Genomic DNA, 16,277 nt, shown 5'->3' on the forward strand with positions numbered 1-16,277 from the left:
ATGTAGTAGGTGGATGATGGCATCATCTACACCAATGCCTGGCCGATAAGCAAACTGTAGGGCGTCCATAGATGAGCTCACTAGAGGGCGGAGGTGTGTGAGAACCAACCTCTCGAAGACCTTCATCAAATGGGATGTTAATGCCACTGGTCTGTAGCTGTTGAGGTCCGATGGGTGAAGTGTTTTTGGAACTGGTACCACACAAGATGTTTTCCACAGTTGTGGTACCCTTCCCAACTCCAGGCTCATGTTGAACATATGTGCAATGATACCACAAAGCTGATCACCACAGGTCTTGATTAATCTTGCACTGATACCATCTGGTCCTGTAGCCTTGCCCACTTTGAGTCTTTTCAGCTCTTTTCTCACCTGGGCACTTGTAAGGATCAAATTGTAGCCTGATGACTGACAGCTGGTTTGACTGATCTGTGGATGAGGGCTAACATCAGGGGATCTAGTGGGGGAGACATTGAGTGTGGAGGAGACAATAGAATGGTTTCCTGAGGACATGGACTCATGTTGTCTCAGGAGGGAAGTGGGACAGGCACGAGGGATTCCTGCCCCATAACTTTGTACTTTTTAAAAACCTTTTTAAAAAGTCAGAGCTGCCGTAGTTTTTCTAGGTTGTGTGGCTGTCAGATGGATACATCAAGAGGCCTATGCCATTTCAACATGGGGTGGGGTGTGGCGGTTATTGTCCTGTGTAAAACATTACCTGACAATACACTCATTTCAAATAACTAATTCAACAGAGGTCCACATCTGTTTTTTTTTGTTTACTCCTGTTTGTTCCTATTTATTTTCTTTTAGTACTCTTTTACAGTTACAAATCAATGTAACTGTGTTCACATTGTGGATATTGATCTACCTAGAGGAACTAGGTAAAATACAAAATAGTTTCTCCTGCTTCCATAACCTGCTTTTTTCTTATCAAATCCTATAGCTAATAATAATGAACATTTAACAGGATCTGTATTTTAGAAACCATGTTGACAGAAAAAAAAGAAAGAAGAATAAACTCTTTTGCCAATAAACATCTCCACATTAAAACTACTTTTGTAGATGGGAATAGCAACAGATAAGCAAACGTTTCTGTTATTCTGGATGTTCAAGGTCTATTGTGTGTAAACATAGACATAAACATATTAATGTAGATTTATCACAGCTTCCCCAGTTGCTCAACTTTCTATGGAGAGGGGAGGGGTAAGAAGTGATCACCATCCATCTCCTCTACTCTACTCGGCTGTGTGCTACACACAGGTTACGGCCTCTTAGTAGAGACCTCTTAGCCAGAGCCTCTTAGTAGATACAGGTGCTGAAGAGCCAGCAGGAGGAACTTTAAGACTGGCGTTTAAAACTTAGGATATCATTTTCAAGTTCTCAACATCTTCTAACTTCTGCATTTTATATGATCTGCTGTCTCATTAAAACAACTTGGGTTTTAGTTAAAAAAATCCTTAGATATTGATTGACAGGTAATTACTAGACTTTTAAAAGTCATGCAAATTGTATGCATTTAATTTATTGCTCAGCTGCTTCTCTCTTCCACACTGATGCCTACACCAAGATATATTAATCTTTGTAACAAATGGAACTCAAAACCTGTCATATACCAGATGTTAGAAAACTTGGACAGTATGACACCTACTCTATGGAGTTTCAGTATTTTGCTCTTCTTTGTAATGAATAATTTGATTTCTAACAATGTCTGTTGTGGAAAAGTGAATGTACATGATTTCATGTACATGCCGAAATCTTTAGATATAAGTGAGAATATATTTTTTCCACTGTCCTCCTGGTATCTGTATACAATTGTATGACCTGTGACCACAGTAGCCACTCAGAGCCATAGCAGTTATGTCCCGTTACTGAAATTTTGTTTTCAACTTTTCCCATGATTTAAAAAAAAAATTATGAATTGAACAATAATTTGAGGAAATAATCAAATGTGATTAGTATTCAATTCATGAAGCATTGCAACATGTTGACAATAGTCTTTAAAATACATCAGTAGCTAGAAAATCTGGCATAGACCGTCGGGCTGCCATTTTAGATGATATTGAGAGAAAACTGTTCATATATTGTGTATAAACTACATATTAAGCATAAAGAGAAGAATACAAATACTGGACAAACAAATATCATTTATAAGATTTTTATCTTTATTCCCTAGCAAATGGCAGTGAGGTGCACATCAGTAATGTGCGCTATGAAGACACTGGTGCATATACGTGCATTGCCAAAAATGCAGCTGGAGTAGACGAAGATATTTCTTCTCTCTTTGTTGAAGACTCAGCCAGAAAGACACGTATGTAATACATTGCAATTATTTTGTTTTAAATAAGGGATTGTCATTGTGTGTAGTTTACTTCCCTGGTTAATATTACATTATGCTAACAAATTAAATGTTATTTTTAATAAAGATGCTTCATTTTTAATGTTATTATGATTATTACCAAAATCCAGTAATAAACCACAATGTAAATTCTACTCTTGGTTGAGATTGTTGCCTCCCCACGACCTCATCAGGGAGCAACATTCTGTTTCTGTCTGTGAGAGAATCAAAAGTGTCTGAAAGCAGATCTGTTGTAGTTACCCATGATAACCAATCAGCGCTCAGCTTTCATTTTCCCATAGTTGTTTATTAAACGAAAGCTGGGCTATGATTGGTTGCCATGGGCAATTAGAACAGTTTTACATCAGACACTTCTGACAAATGTCCTCCAATGTTTCTATGTGTTTTATAGACCCTTCTGGAGGCACCAATATGGCACTTTATTGTGATACAGTAGTATTACAGCATATAGTGTAAGTTCAAATACCATAAAGACCTAAAAAAAAGTCAAACCTTTTAAGTGTGGCTTGTCTGACATCTTGGCTGTGATCGTTGCCCCCTATTATGGGTAGCAATCCATTGCTATGACAGCTTTGAGCATTTCTGAGGCGGCCAAGGCTGTTATAGAATGCTTTATTAGGATAGTAAAAAAAATAGTAACACAACTTAAAACACTTCTAAAAATAATAAAATATTGTATACAGGAAACGTTGTAATAGAAAAAAGACCAAATGTCCCAAATAATAGCATTTTTGTACTTGATTTAAAGGTTGTACATATGATATCAATAAAAATGAAAAATTCTAAATACATTTAAAATGCATATATATCCTTAAAGCCTATATAAATTTGGTATCTTCATGAGTACGGTTACAAAGAATGAAGTAGATTTGTCATTTGAACCACATGGTGAGAGTGGTAAAAAAAACAAAACATGAGAAAAGTGTGTAAAGGTGTTTGTTTCATCAGTTTCACCTCATTTGGAGTTTTTTTCCAACTTCCCACTGCATTGCATGGACTATTACATGGTGCAAATAGTATGAACAGTTTGATCAGCAGAAAACAAGTCTTTGTCTCTTTATACAACTCTGAAATTGGAAACATAAAAAAATTCTGGCTTTTGGAGAAAGAAGCACAAAACAAAAATGCAGAACAGAAAATGACTATGGAATTAATGGATTAATAAATCCTGAATTAAATTGCTACAAAATACACTTATTATATAATCTATTATTCAGAATTACATAGACCCATTTACTGTGTTTAACATGTCCTCTATCAGGGGTTGCACCATTAGTAATACTTATCCATAATTCACACGATCAGTGGAGATTTGTCAGTTGGATCCTCTGCAACCAGGAGAACTGGTGATCACAAGTTTCCCTGAACTACTGTACACTTCAGGGTTTTAGCTATACTGATTACCTATCTGAATCGCACAGGAGATGTTGATATCCCCAACATCCAAGTCCCACCATAATCATATATTTCAGTGATGGCGAACCTTTTAGAGACCGGATACCCAAACTACAACAAAAAAAAAAACCTTTTATTGCAAAGTACCAGAACAGCAATTCAAGTAGTAATTTATTGCTACCTGTTCTAACTTAACTTTCAATCATGTTGGCCTCTTGAGGACAACAAAACAGTTGAAAAATGAAGGGCAAATTTGAACTAATGGTGAAGCATCTCGGCATGGTCCCCCTGTACAGGAGCAAACGTTGGGCCAGGAGGAGCTGTAAAGATAATCTGTCCCTTTCCACATGTTCTACCTTTTCCTGGAGTCACAAGCAATCAAGAATGTGTTGCTTTAAAATAGCACTGAGAGCAGCTTTTTTGGAGTTGTCTGAGACTGCATTATGATTTTTTCAGGATAAGTCCTGTCTGGCAAACTCTGTGCTATGTTGATCGCTTGGGTGCCCAAAAAGAGGGCTCTGAGTGCCACCTATGGCACTTGTGCCATAGGTTCGCCACCATTGATATATATTTTCATCCCCCTATCCTTTGCTGTTGATAAACCTGATGTAGCTGTTCATTATGAACCTTGTGAATCACAAAGAATAATAATAATTTTTAATTTATATAGCACACACAGATTACACAGCGCTGGTCAAAGCATGTCAAATTGGTTCCTGTCCCCATGGGGCTCACAATCTAAACAACCTTACAGTATGTTTTGGAATGTGATAGGAAACCTGTGTACCCGTAGAATGCACAGAGAGAACTTACAAACTCTTTGCAGATGTTGACCTGGATGGGAATCGCACCTAGGACTCACTCAGCCACCATGCCACCCTAAAGATCAAAATGTGATACCTTAAAATCACTGTTGTACACTCCCTGGCCAATCATAGCCATGGCTAGTTTTTAGGGGCATCGATTTACCAGATTGGCTTTTCATGCACCAATCTGGCAATATGTGTGTGTCAGGCGGAAGAACACTGAACCCGACTATCAGGTCCACTCCTCTCTACACATAACATATTAATATTCATTTCATTTAAACTTACATTTTCTTTTTATTTCGTACTGATTTCTTTATAATATTAACCACATCAGCATTTTGTCCAATCAAAAATTTAAGGCCAATATTTTACTGGAAGCTATTACCGTTTCACAGTTTTTCTTTTACATTTAAAAAATAAACCTGTCATCTAAGCACTTAACAATGCCTTTTTGGTTAATTTCCCAAAACATAATATACACAGATATCTAATTTTATGTCTGTGCCTGAGCACTATGTGTAAACAAAATTATTTCTACATTATGGCTTCCTGAGACACTAATGTATGCAAAGAAAATCTCTGAAATATAGTACATCTTTTTAAAGAGCTTTCATGAAATTAGAGTGGAAGTGTGTAATCAATCACACCGGTTTTATATGCAAACACCTACACATTTAGAATGGCCAGAAGTATTTATGCGGAATTAGTATTGTTACAGTTTTTTTTCCACAAAACTTCTTTGAAAAATATAGCATATTGTAGATTTTTCATTTTATAACAAAATTCTTTAGGGGGAAAAATTTGGAATCTTGATTCTGTAACTGACCCAAAAGTTAAAAGCCATAAGGAAGATTGATTGAAAGATCACTGCACTAAGCCCTTGCTTTGTGTTAATACAGTATTTTGACAGAGGTAAAGAATTGTAAAAACGGTTGACATATAGTAGATGGTAAATCCTTTTAAATCAGATGTCTAAAATACATCCATAGGAATTATTATTTACTTTCAATACAAATGTATATTACAACGTTCCCATGTACTAAACAGCTATCTTATGCAACATTATACATTTAAACATTTTTTTAGTTTTTTTTAGACCGAATTACAATAGAAGTTTACATCTCCATAGAAAACAACATAATCGTATTGACTACTGGCAATATATGTCACAGTTTATATATACCGCACATGCACAGAGCATGTCTTCAAAAAAATCATACCGCTCATTGTGCCACATTTACTAAAGCCCCTTTTTTCTGTCAGACTTTGCTTGTTCTATTATGTGCAAGCTGCATGCACATATGCCTGAAAAGCCTCTAGTGATGGGCATTTTTAGCAAATTTTCGTGTGTGGGGGTTTAAAGGCCATAACTTCTTTTTTTGCATGCTACTTAAAAAAAAATAGAAGCTTTTTTTCTGGACCCATAGGGCAAGTTAAAACGTTTGGGTTTGAAAATGTTCTAAAAAGTCATCAAATAAGTTACATGCCCTAATATGATACAACTGAAAAGAATCCAAATTAAAAATGGATAATTTTGTTTGTATCCTCCTTGAAATAGTTACCGTATATATGCGAGTATAAGTCGAGTTTTTCAGCCAAAAAATATGTGCTGCAAAAAACCCTAACTCAGCTTATACTCGAGTCTATAAAAAAATTAACACAGTACTCACCTTTAAAATACCCCCCCACAGGTCCTCTTCTTGCTTCTATTGCTCCAGTGCCTCTTCGGATCCTTTGTGTCCCCTTCGGCTCTTTCCACTCCTCTTCGGCTCCTCCTCACGTCGCTCCTCTTCGGGTCCCCTCGCGATGCCGATGGCTCACAAACAAGGATGTCGGCAAGCAGCTGGCGTCATTATGTGTGCCGAGCGCGAAGACTGGAAGAGGAGCGGAAAAAGAGGAAGAGGAGCTGAAGAACACTGAAGGACCTGAAGGACCCAAAGAGGATCCGAAGCAAGAAAAGGACCTACGGAGGGGGGGGGGACATCGGAAAGGTGTGTACAGTGGGGTTTTTTTACTACAGGGGGGCTGGCTATAATACTACATGGGGACTTGCTGGCTATCATATTACAGGGGGCCGGCTGGCTATATACTTCAGGGGCTGGCAGGCTATATACTACAGGGGCTGGCAGGCTATATACTACAGGGGCTGGTAGGTTATATACTGGGGAGGGGCTGTGACCAATGCATTTACCACCCTCGGTTTATACTCGAGTCAATAGGTTTTCCTAGATTTTTGTTTAAAAATTAGGTACCTCAGTTAGTACTCGATTCAGCTTATACTTGAGAATATACGGTAATAAAATGTTATAAATGTGCTATAGACCCCCAAATTAATTATTTGTACATTGTATCTCACTCCACAAATAATAATCCCTTATATGTTTGCATTACCAAAAAAATGTAAATTTTATAGCTTGTACATTGTGACAACACAAATCTGCTCTGAAAGGCACTGCTTTCATTCTATACCCGGCCGTACGCCCATACAGCAGTTTACCACCACATATAGGGTATCGGTACACTCATGAGAAATTGAGCATCAAACTTTGCAGAGAATTTCACCATTTTATTTATTATGAAAGTGTCATTTTTGGCCTAAATAAATGTATTTTCCCCAAAAATTTCAAAATTTCAAAATTTTGTTTTAACCCATGTGAAACACTGAAAGGGTTTATAGACTAAATAGAAGTTATTTTACATACATTGAGGGATGTAGTTTCTATATTGGGTTTTGGCGATTTTCATAAAAATGAGACAAATCGCACCTAAAGTTCTAAGCCTCATAACATCCTCGAAAAAGTAGTGGACGCATAAAATACTATTCCAACATAAAAAAGACATTCTGGCAATGTTAGTTATCTAGCTTTTATGGTATATTAACTATCTGACTGGAAAGCAGAACATTTCAAACTTTGAAAATAAAGAATTTTTCCGAAATTTTGCCAAATTTTCATTTTTTTCAGAATGAAATGCAAAACTTATCAGTTAAATTTTACAACTAACATGAAATGCAATATGTCTCGAGAAAACAATCTCAAGATACCCGAGTGCCTGAATTTTACATTCAGAGGGGGGCAGAGATGTACTCATGTACACTCCTCTTGATCTTGATCCCTAATCTTCACACGCTGGGATCATCTAAAAAAGAAACTAATGTATGACATTCTGTGATGCCAATTATGCCCCCACCCCTCCCTTTCGCACCCTCCTCTCTCGTGCTGGGAGAGGGAGGTGACGTCACAAATGGGGCATGAAAAATTAGCAGGCCAGATCCCTGCACATCTTGTCTGCACACTCCGAGCTGCTTTTTATAACTCTTTATTCTAAGTGATCCTGGTGTGTCAAGATTATCGAAATCCCTGTATTTCTGCACCAGATTAACAAAGAAGTCCAAACCTCATAATATTTCCTTCATGTTGTTATTCAGGTACACCAGTGATTAAGACTGGCATACAATGCTCCAGTCCTAATGTGATGCGCCCCATCAGGCATAAAAAAAAGCTTCAATTCCAGACTCATGCCATGGAAAAAAGAGCTACGGTACATCAGAACCTCTAAGTAATTTCTGGCATAATGAGTTCTGGTTGTGCCAATGTATGAGGCTTGAGCACAATGCTCCAGTCTTAATACATTAGCCCAATTTTATTTAAACAACTTAATACTGAAATTCTTCTCTTCTTACTTTCTTTAGTCAACAGATTGTGTACACTGTTTTAATCATATTCCTAATTTGCTTATTTCCTTATTTTCTAAATTGTCCATTTTTTATTAATTATTAGCATTCCCTCTTCTGCACAGCACTTATAATTCATGGTTTAATGATTTCATCTACATGCTGACAACCTGTCATCTGATCTCACTCTTAATGTGAAAGTCATTGTTCAAAACCTTTTTGAAGCCCCAGTTTTTTAAGTAGAATTCGCTAGAACACGTTATTGTAAGAGTACATTTTAAATATGATATTTTTGTTACAGCTTCCATTAAATTCTAAAGGACAAAAGCTCTTTTAGAATAAAAAATTTGCAATCAAGTTATGAGAATCAACTAGTTCATTTTGTATTTGACCTTGTAGCCAATAAACTAAATCTCCATTACTACAGCACAATATTATGTTATCTAGCATCACGACTATGCAGTTCTGTAGAGGTACAGCAATTGGCATGTCCCCTTTTTTAATAAAATAATCGGTAGCTTTTGATCTCATCCCCTTTTGAAAACTAACCATGCTGGCATATTGTAGTCTGGGGGGAGGGCAAGATATATTAAGATCATAACTGACAGCTTTTGTAGACAAAACATGGACTATTATTAATATTATAATTATGTAGTTAATATAATTACCAGCGGTGTAATACGACGGTCTCACTGCGCGGCTGCACAGGCCCACAAAGCACTGGACCAAGGCAAGTATAAACTTATATTATCTCAATGTAAAATTGTAAAAATAAAACAAACTCCTCTACATTCTAGCTACTGAATAGACACGGAATCACATACATGGAATCTTTAAAGGACATCTACCACCAGGATGAAGGATTGTAAACCAATACTGGTGTGAATAACAACTGAACTGGGATTGTCCAATGCCAATACGTTTTTGTCACATCTGGGATCTAACCAAAGCCCATAAGTTTATCATGGATGAGATTGTTAATTAAAGAAAGAAATACTAAGTGAAAAAAATCTCCTTCTAAATTATTTTATTAAAATTTGTATACAAATATTAAATGAAATGTATTTTTCTCTATAAATATAAAATAACTTAAGTGATACTAAAGTACGTGTGTAGTATAGAGCTTTAAAATTCTAATATTTATTACTCTGGGTAAAAATTTGCTGATTTTTGTTCAGCTTTTCTATAAACATTAGACAAGACTCCTTAGACATTATGTGATTTTCATAAGCTGCTTCACACTGGCCTATAATAAAAAGTGATGGATGAGTGTGATGGAACATGTAGCATTTTTATCACAGGTTCAAACCGGAAAATTGCAGATTCATAAAGATATAGTACCAGCCCCAACATACGAGAACCCTTAATCTTTAAGTGGAGGAATTGTGGATCTGTAACATTATATTCATTTATGTTCTACTTATTTTGTATTTCAATTCTAATTCACAATGACACTTAACCAAAAAACTTTACTGAAGAAAAGAAAAATGTGTTAAATCAAATTTCTGTGATGTAAAAATCCAATGACAGTTTTGAACCGATAACTTTTAATAATTCATCTGGGACACAATGACCTGCAAGGCTCTGTTAACTGGAACCCATTTTCCAGTATTTATAGTGGTTGCATGTGATGTGATGAAAATCTCTCTTTAGTCCTTTGCTGTTGTTTTATGGTCTGTGGCTCTTTTGCCAACTCATTTCACCTATACCTCTTCATTTTCTTTTTTCCCCGTTATTGACTCTTGGAATGTTCAGAACTGCTTTCTAGACAAACGCCATCTTTCCTATTACATTATTTCAGCTCTGCTAATTTTTCAATCTCTCACCTCTGTCATTCAAAATTTTTTCAGATTGCTATTTTTTTCTTTTTTTGTATTAAGTCAAGTCAACTGTAAAATGGGAAAAACTGAAAATGTTTCTTTTTCAAACTTTATCATTAAAGTTTAATCCTCTGAGATCCATCATATTGCTTTTATCATTGTTCCGTAAGTTTTTAAACTGCAATATATAGAGAAGGCATAACACCAATATTTTGGCTTTTCCATGTTAAAGATCATGCAATTAACTTCAAACGTTAAAAGTCACTGTCACAAAGTGAACCAAGTAAGGATGTCTGATATAAAACACTAGTATGTTAGCTTCCTGCTGCCACAATTGCAGGGAGCTTAGGACCTTGACACGTACTTTTTTACATGATTCAATAACAAAAAAAGTGTACATGAAGCTGCCAGGAGTTTAGAGCCATGCATTATAAAATTTGAACTTAAATAAATATGAAAAATATATTGAAAACATCAGCAAATTACAAATTCTCAATTTTGTGTAAACTAGTGATTGTATGCCCACAGATTTAAATCTGCTGAATGCAAAGTTAATTATTCCAAAATACAAATCTCCATTTTGGTTTGCTGCCCCCCCCCCATTTACTTACATGTGTGGACAGCTGTAGCGTGTTAAAGGTAGTTTTCTTATCTCAGATATTTTGGCATATACATAGGGTTTTCCATAACTGCTAAAAATCGTAGGTCTCGTGTCTGGAACTTACACTCCCCTTAAAAATCGGGGACTCTTTTTTCCACAGCTGCTGTAAATAGAGTATTAGTCATACTGAATAGAATCTGTCAATAGCAGTTTCCAAGAAGCAACATATTATTTTGCTTTTATAAGTGTTAATAATGTTTTTTCATGTTTTCAAATATTTACTTGAGTGTGCCCACATTAGAACTTTACTTTATCTTTCATTACAATATTTAGTCATTCAATTCATCGATTTGACATAGGGAAATGTATGTTTAGAGGTTGCTTATTATGTGTCTGTCTGCAGACTTGCATGATTCTTTATTTACATGTCTGAGCTCATCCTGTTATGACTCATCCTGCTCCGTGCCCTCCCATCTTCCTGTGTCTGTCAGTGAGATAGAGAGAAAAAGGTACAGTGCTGCCAAGAGGACTGGCTGGAGATGTAAGAGACAGGAAGTTGTATATTTTTGCTGATAGCACCATGGTGAGAAAAGGGAAAGAATGAAGCTATGAAAGGAGACAAAGACACAGATACATGCAGAGATATGTCTAATGGAAGATATTTATTGAAAGTAACTCCTTTAATCTTTATCCAAAGTATTTTAAGTAACATTTCTGGTTAACAAATATTCTAGTTACAAATAAATGCAAAAGCTGGGTCTCACTAACATGTTAATATATTTAGTTTTTTACTGTTAAAGTTTGGCAGTAATAAGACTTTAGTTTAAAACGTTGAACATGCCCAAAGCACTATGGGGCTTATTTACTGTTAGAGATTTTTATCTAGGGCTTAACCGCCCTTCATGTTGTACAGTGACTTTCAAATTAATTCTTTCGTGGTTGTCCCGGTACCGGAACTTGAACATAAACCAAGACACATGTCAGTCTCTTAGTGCATGTAAAAATCTTCTCCCAGTTTATTTACCAACCACAGTCGTATTTCAATAAAAGGACAAAGAGGCATGAATAGAATACTGCAATGCTATTGGCCATAATGAATACACCAGCACATTCTGGGAAAAAGTTAATAGGCCTTGTTCACAGACATGTTTATCTACAGAATGTATAGAGAATGTCTCCAGAAGCTTCTTACTAACCAAAACAAAGGATAAGCAATGCTAGAGAACAAGATAAGAAGGAGAACAATCATCTATAACAAGTGTCAAGGAGAAACCCTTTCAGGCAGGTTACAAAATAATGAAGTTTGAATCATGACATTAACTGGACAGTGCTTGACCCCCAGCGTGACCCCTGGCTAATACTTAAAATGGCGGGCAGTAGTCAAGATGTCGTCTGAAACCAGTGCGATCTCCATAACAATTCCCCCCTTTTGAGCTTTGATGGCCTGTAACTCCATCCTGGGCGACCTCATCAAGCTCCAGCTACCCACAGGTAGGCTAAGCCCTTACCTCCTTGACTTGTTAACTCTTCACCAGATTCCCCGGAGGCCAGTCACTCAGAGGTTACAGGTCTGCATACTCAAATCACATCACTGAGTTTCTATAGTTCATAGGTTTGTAAACAGGCTGGTTCTCCAACAGGCAGCATCATCCTCCGCTCCGGGCACTTCTCCTCTTGTGGTTTTTACTGCCTGGACAGCCATCTGCGACATGGTGGACTTGATGAGGGGGACCACACAACACTCAATAAGAGACAAGAGCAAAATCACAATCCCCAATATCACCCCACACTTAAAGGAAACCCTTCCAATCCCCCAACCACAAAGTGAAGGACAAAGTGTCCACCCCAGAGTTTTTCTTGAGTTCCCTGGACAGTCCTTCAATCTTTTCAAGTGCATGGGTAATGGATCCGTAGGGGGTGATGTCATCTGGGATGTTCATGCAACAAGCCACTCCCAGCATCTTACAGACTCCTCCCTTCCCAGCAAGGATCATGTCCAAAGTCATGCGGTTTTGGAAAGCATCTCGGATATAATTCACAAATCTCTGTTGATTACAATAAAAACAGTTAACCCAATCAACATCTTTGCTCATAGATATCTGGAGAATTATGGACTCTAGACCTGCCCATATCTGATTGTGGGACTTGTACTCATCTGGAACCCCCCCCCCCTTGGTGCTCCCACTGTATCTGTATAAATGTTGTCATCTAGGTGCTTCTCTCTTAGACCTTCAGAATCCTTTGGGATTCTCTACCTTTTCTTTATGTGTCTGATCAAACTTATCCCTGGGGATCATGAGGAAGGAATACACAAATTTTATCACTGTACACTCACCTTCCCAGCCTCTAGACAGGCTTGACCTGACTCTCCTATCCCCACAAATCCAGTACACATCAGACACTACTAATACAGGGTTACCTGTGCTGTCAATGTTAAAGAAGGTCATTGTCTTGTTGCACCATCCGTAGGTAAAGTCTCCTACCCTGGGGGCATTGTGGTCACCCCTATAGCTACAGTAATAGTCATGGTTGGGGTGTCCCTGAGCATACAGTTAGTCAGAAGAGACCAGGTAGCAAGAAGAATAAGTAAGTTTGCAATAGAAAGCGTGGAAGCATGCTGGCTTCCCTCTATCTTCACAGACGTGGCACTGATCAGCAGGACTTGGAAAGGAGCATCGTAGCGAGGCTCCAGACTCCGGGCTTCAGGTTATGCATCCTGAAGTCTCTGTATGAATCTGAAAAAGGAATCAGAAACACTTTTGCAGACCTTTTCAAAGGCCTGGTTCAACCGTGTGGCATGCTCCACCTGGTTTTCTGCCATTAGTTATAGGGTCTGTGGGAAGTAGGGGCCTAGTCTGGGTGCACAGCCTAAAAGTACTTCAAAGGGGGACAATCCCATCTTTCTGTTAAGGGTGGTCCTAACTGAATGGTGGGCAACAGGAAGGCACTCGGGTCATGGTTTCCCTGTTTCTTCCATGGCCTCCTGGATCTCTAACTTAAGAGTGCCGTTTAATCTCTGCGCCACCACTAGCTTGGGAAGGGTAAAGGGTGTGTAGGTCCTGCTCTACACCCAGGAGGGACAAGGTTTCAGGTCTTTACCTGTCCAGTGAAGTGGGTTCTGCGACCGGACTCTATGGTATCTGGAAGTCCAAACCTGCAGAAAAATCTCACTCCCCAACTTCTTGGCTGCAGATCTGGCAGTAGCCATGGTCATGGGAATAGCTTCTGGCCACCCTGGAAAGAGATCAATGCACACAAGCATGTATTCCTATGTGCCACTTTTTGGTAGCTGGATAAAATCCATATGCAGTCTCTGGAAGGGATACAGCAGCTTGGGTGTCACCATCTGTGAGGTCTTTACCACCTTACCCGGGTTGTGGCGGGCACAGACTATACAGGTTTTCACTAGTCTAGTGACAGGGGTAGTAATGCCCGGGCCCAATAGTGGGCCACTGGGGAAGCCACCACGTTTCTGGACTAGACACCTGTGGTGTGGGCCTAGATACTCAGTGCAAAATAAAAATAAAATAAAAGGTCTTATCGAATAGGATGTGCCTAGGGCCGGGGCAGACAGGATTTGCCAGCTTAAGGCTATGGAATGCATCAATTCCTCCTGACTAAGGACAAAAGGGGAAGAGGCAATGCAGTCATCAAGGGGCAACATCAGGCTGGAGGCAGCAGACCTTATCCCATGCCTGCAGTAGCTGGCCAGTCCTAGAAACATGTGAAGAGGCTTAGGGCCTCAGGGCAGAGGTATATTCTAGACTGCCAGCTTTCTTTCCTCTGTCAGGTGTCTGCCTGTGGTTGAAAAGCAGTGGCCTAGGAAGACCACCTTCTCCTAGCAGCACTGGAGTTTGTCTCTGGAAACTTTGCAACCCTTCTGGAACAGAAAACACATAACGTCGATAAATGCATTCCAGCAAACCTGCATAAATGGAGGCACAAAAACAAGAGAATATTCAGTAAGGGGCTAATCTGCCAGTCTACTCTTGGTGAGTTTTACCCCCCTTGCAGGAATCTGCACCAGGCATGCTGGAATACTGAACTGGTAAAGACAAATAGGTACTGTCAATCTCATGTAGGGGAACAGAGAGGAGAAAATTTGCCAAATCAATAACCGTGAATAATATGTCACTCCCGGGGACTCCTGCCAGTGTGGGTGTTTTTTTTTTTTTAGGCTGTCAGCTCTGTCCGAAGCACAATAGAGATCGTTTTCTTTGCGCTTCAAGGCCAGATAAGACAGACACAGATAACACAGCTCAGGCAGAGCCCAGCGGCATAGCTGCCCCCACAATCTGACCCTAGTTAACTCTACAAACTCAAGAAAGAAGGTACCAGAGACATTGCAACACTTTTTATGTAATTTTTCTCTAATTGTCTTAATTGTTTTGTTTTAATTACACCATACCCAAAGAAACAACGTCCCACACTCCAAAATCCTTAGCAGAAGCTTGAAATGGTGAAATATCACCTTAAAGCCGGCGTTTGTTTCAAACATCTGCCTAGAAGGGTGCTCAGCTGCTATCCTCTTTATGGCTGCCAACAGAGTAGAGTCATAGGCAAATAACTTTCAGGGACTTAAAGGGAATATAACTGTCTTAAGATGGCCGCCACTGAAGGATGGTAGGGCGTGTCATCTTCTCTAACCACCAGATACAGGGGTGGAGTCTGCATTCCAGAAGCCATCTTTCCCTCCCGAGTAAAAATATAATAAAATCTCTTTTTCTCAAATTCTCTCCACATCAAAAACTTTAAAATGTGCCTTATCGCCTGTCTCCTTCTCAATGGGCACTCTGAAGGATCCCTGTGATTCTGTCCTGGTCAGTCCATCAAAGTCAGAGGCTCTAAGTGTCTGTTTGTAAATCTGATCAAGTTTTCTCACTTGTATAATCATCAGATCCTCTAACACATCCCAAAACCTTCAAACATTCACTACTACTTTTCATTTCACCGCAAAACTACCAGCGCTTCTGTTCCATCATATCAACTTGCACTTTTCCTTCAGTCCTACTTAACTCAACAACCTTCTCTCTCTGTGCATCTTTTCCCTTCATGTGAAAAACAATCTCCCTCCTTGTCTGCAATGCACTTCTCTCAATTCCAATTTACTATCATAAATGCCTACAACTGCAACACAACCAAACTTGTCCCCACAGACACAGTGAATGCCAACACCTCAATTTACTGACCCCCAAAGAAGCTAGATACCAGACTTCCACAGAGGACTCTACACCAAGTCCACTCTTACCTGTCACTACTCTTTCACTGACTCTACACCAAGTCAACTCTCTTACTGACTCTTTACCAAGTCATTACTAGTTCTTACAGTCCCACAAGGCCTTTCAGACTCCCTGAAAAGAGCTGGATGCACACCTAGCCAGGGCGGGTCTCCACTGCATGTGCACAAATTGAGCTCTATACCTCTATGGGCAACCCTATTGGCACCAGTTAAACAGTACTATAGACACTATGAAAATCACAACAGAATATCTCCCACTCTCGCATTGCAGACATCTGAGGTTTACTACTTCCCATCTCACAGCTTCAGCTAACATCACAGACTGTCTGACCATCCATCACTGTCCAGTCACTGTGAGTCACCGTACAAGTGGTCCTTTGCCAC

At 38.8% G+C, this 16,277-nt stretch overlaps 1 protein-coding gene across 2 annotated transcripts in view; it reads left to right on the plus strand.

Annotated features, from left to right (window-relative positions):
* FSTL5 (follistatin like 5) overlaps positions 1–16,277 on the plus strand; it is a 335,086-nt gene that overhangs the window by 270,815 nt on the left and 47,994 nt on the right. For both annotated transcript variants that reach the window (XM_072120407.1, XM_072120416.1), the window contains exon 10: positions 2,174–2,308. In XM_072120407.1, the coding sequence (XP_071976508.1) occupies positions 2,174–2,308 (135 nt within the window). The remainder of the gene's footprint in view (positions 1–2,173; positions 2,309–16,277) is intronic.

This window comes from Engystomops pustulosus, chromosome 1 (assembly GCF_040894005.1).
Source record: "Engystomops pustulosus chromosome 1, aEngPut4.maternal, whole genome shotgun sequence".
Classification (NCBI taxonomy): Eukaryota; Metazoa; Chordata; class Amphibia; order Anura; family Leptodactylidae; genus Engystomops; species Engystomops pustulosus.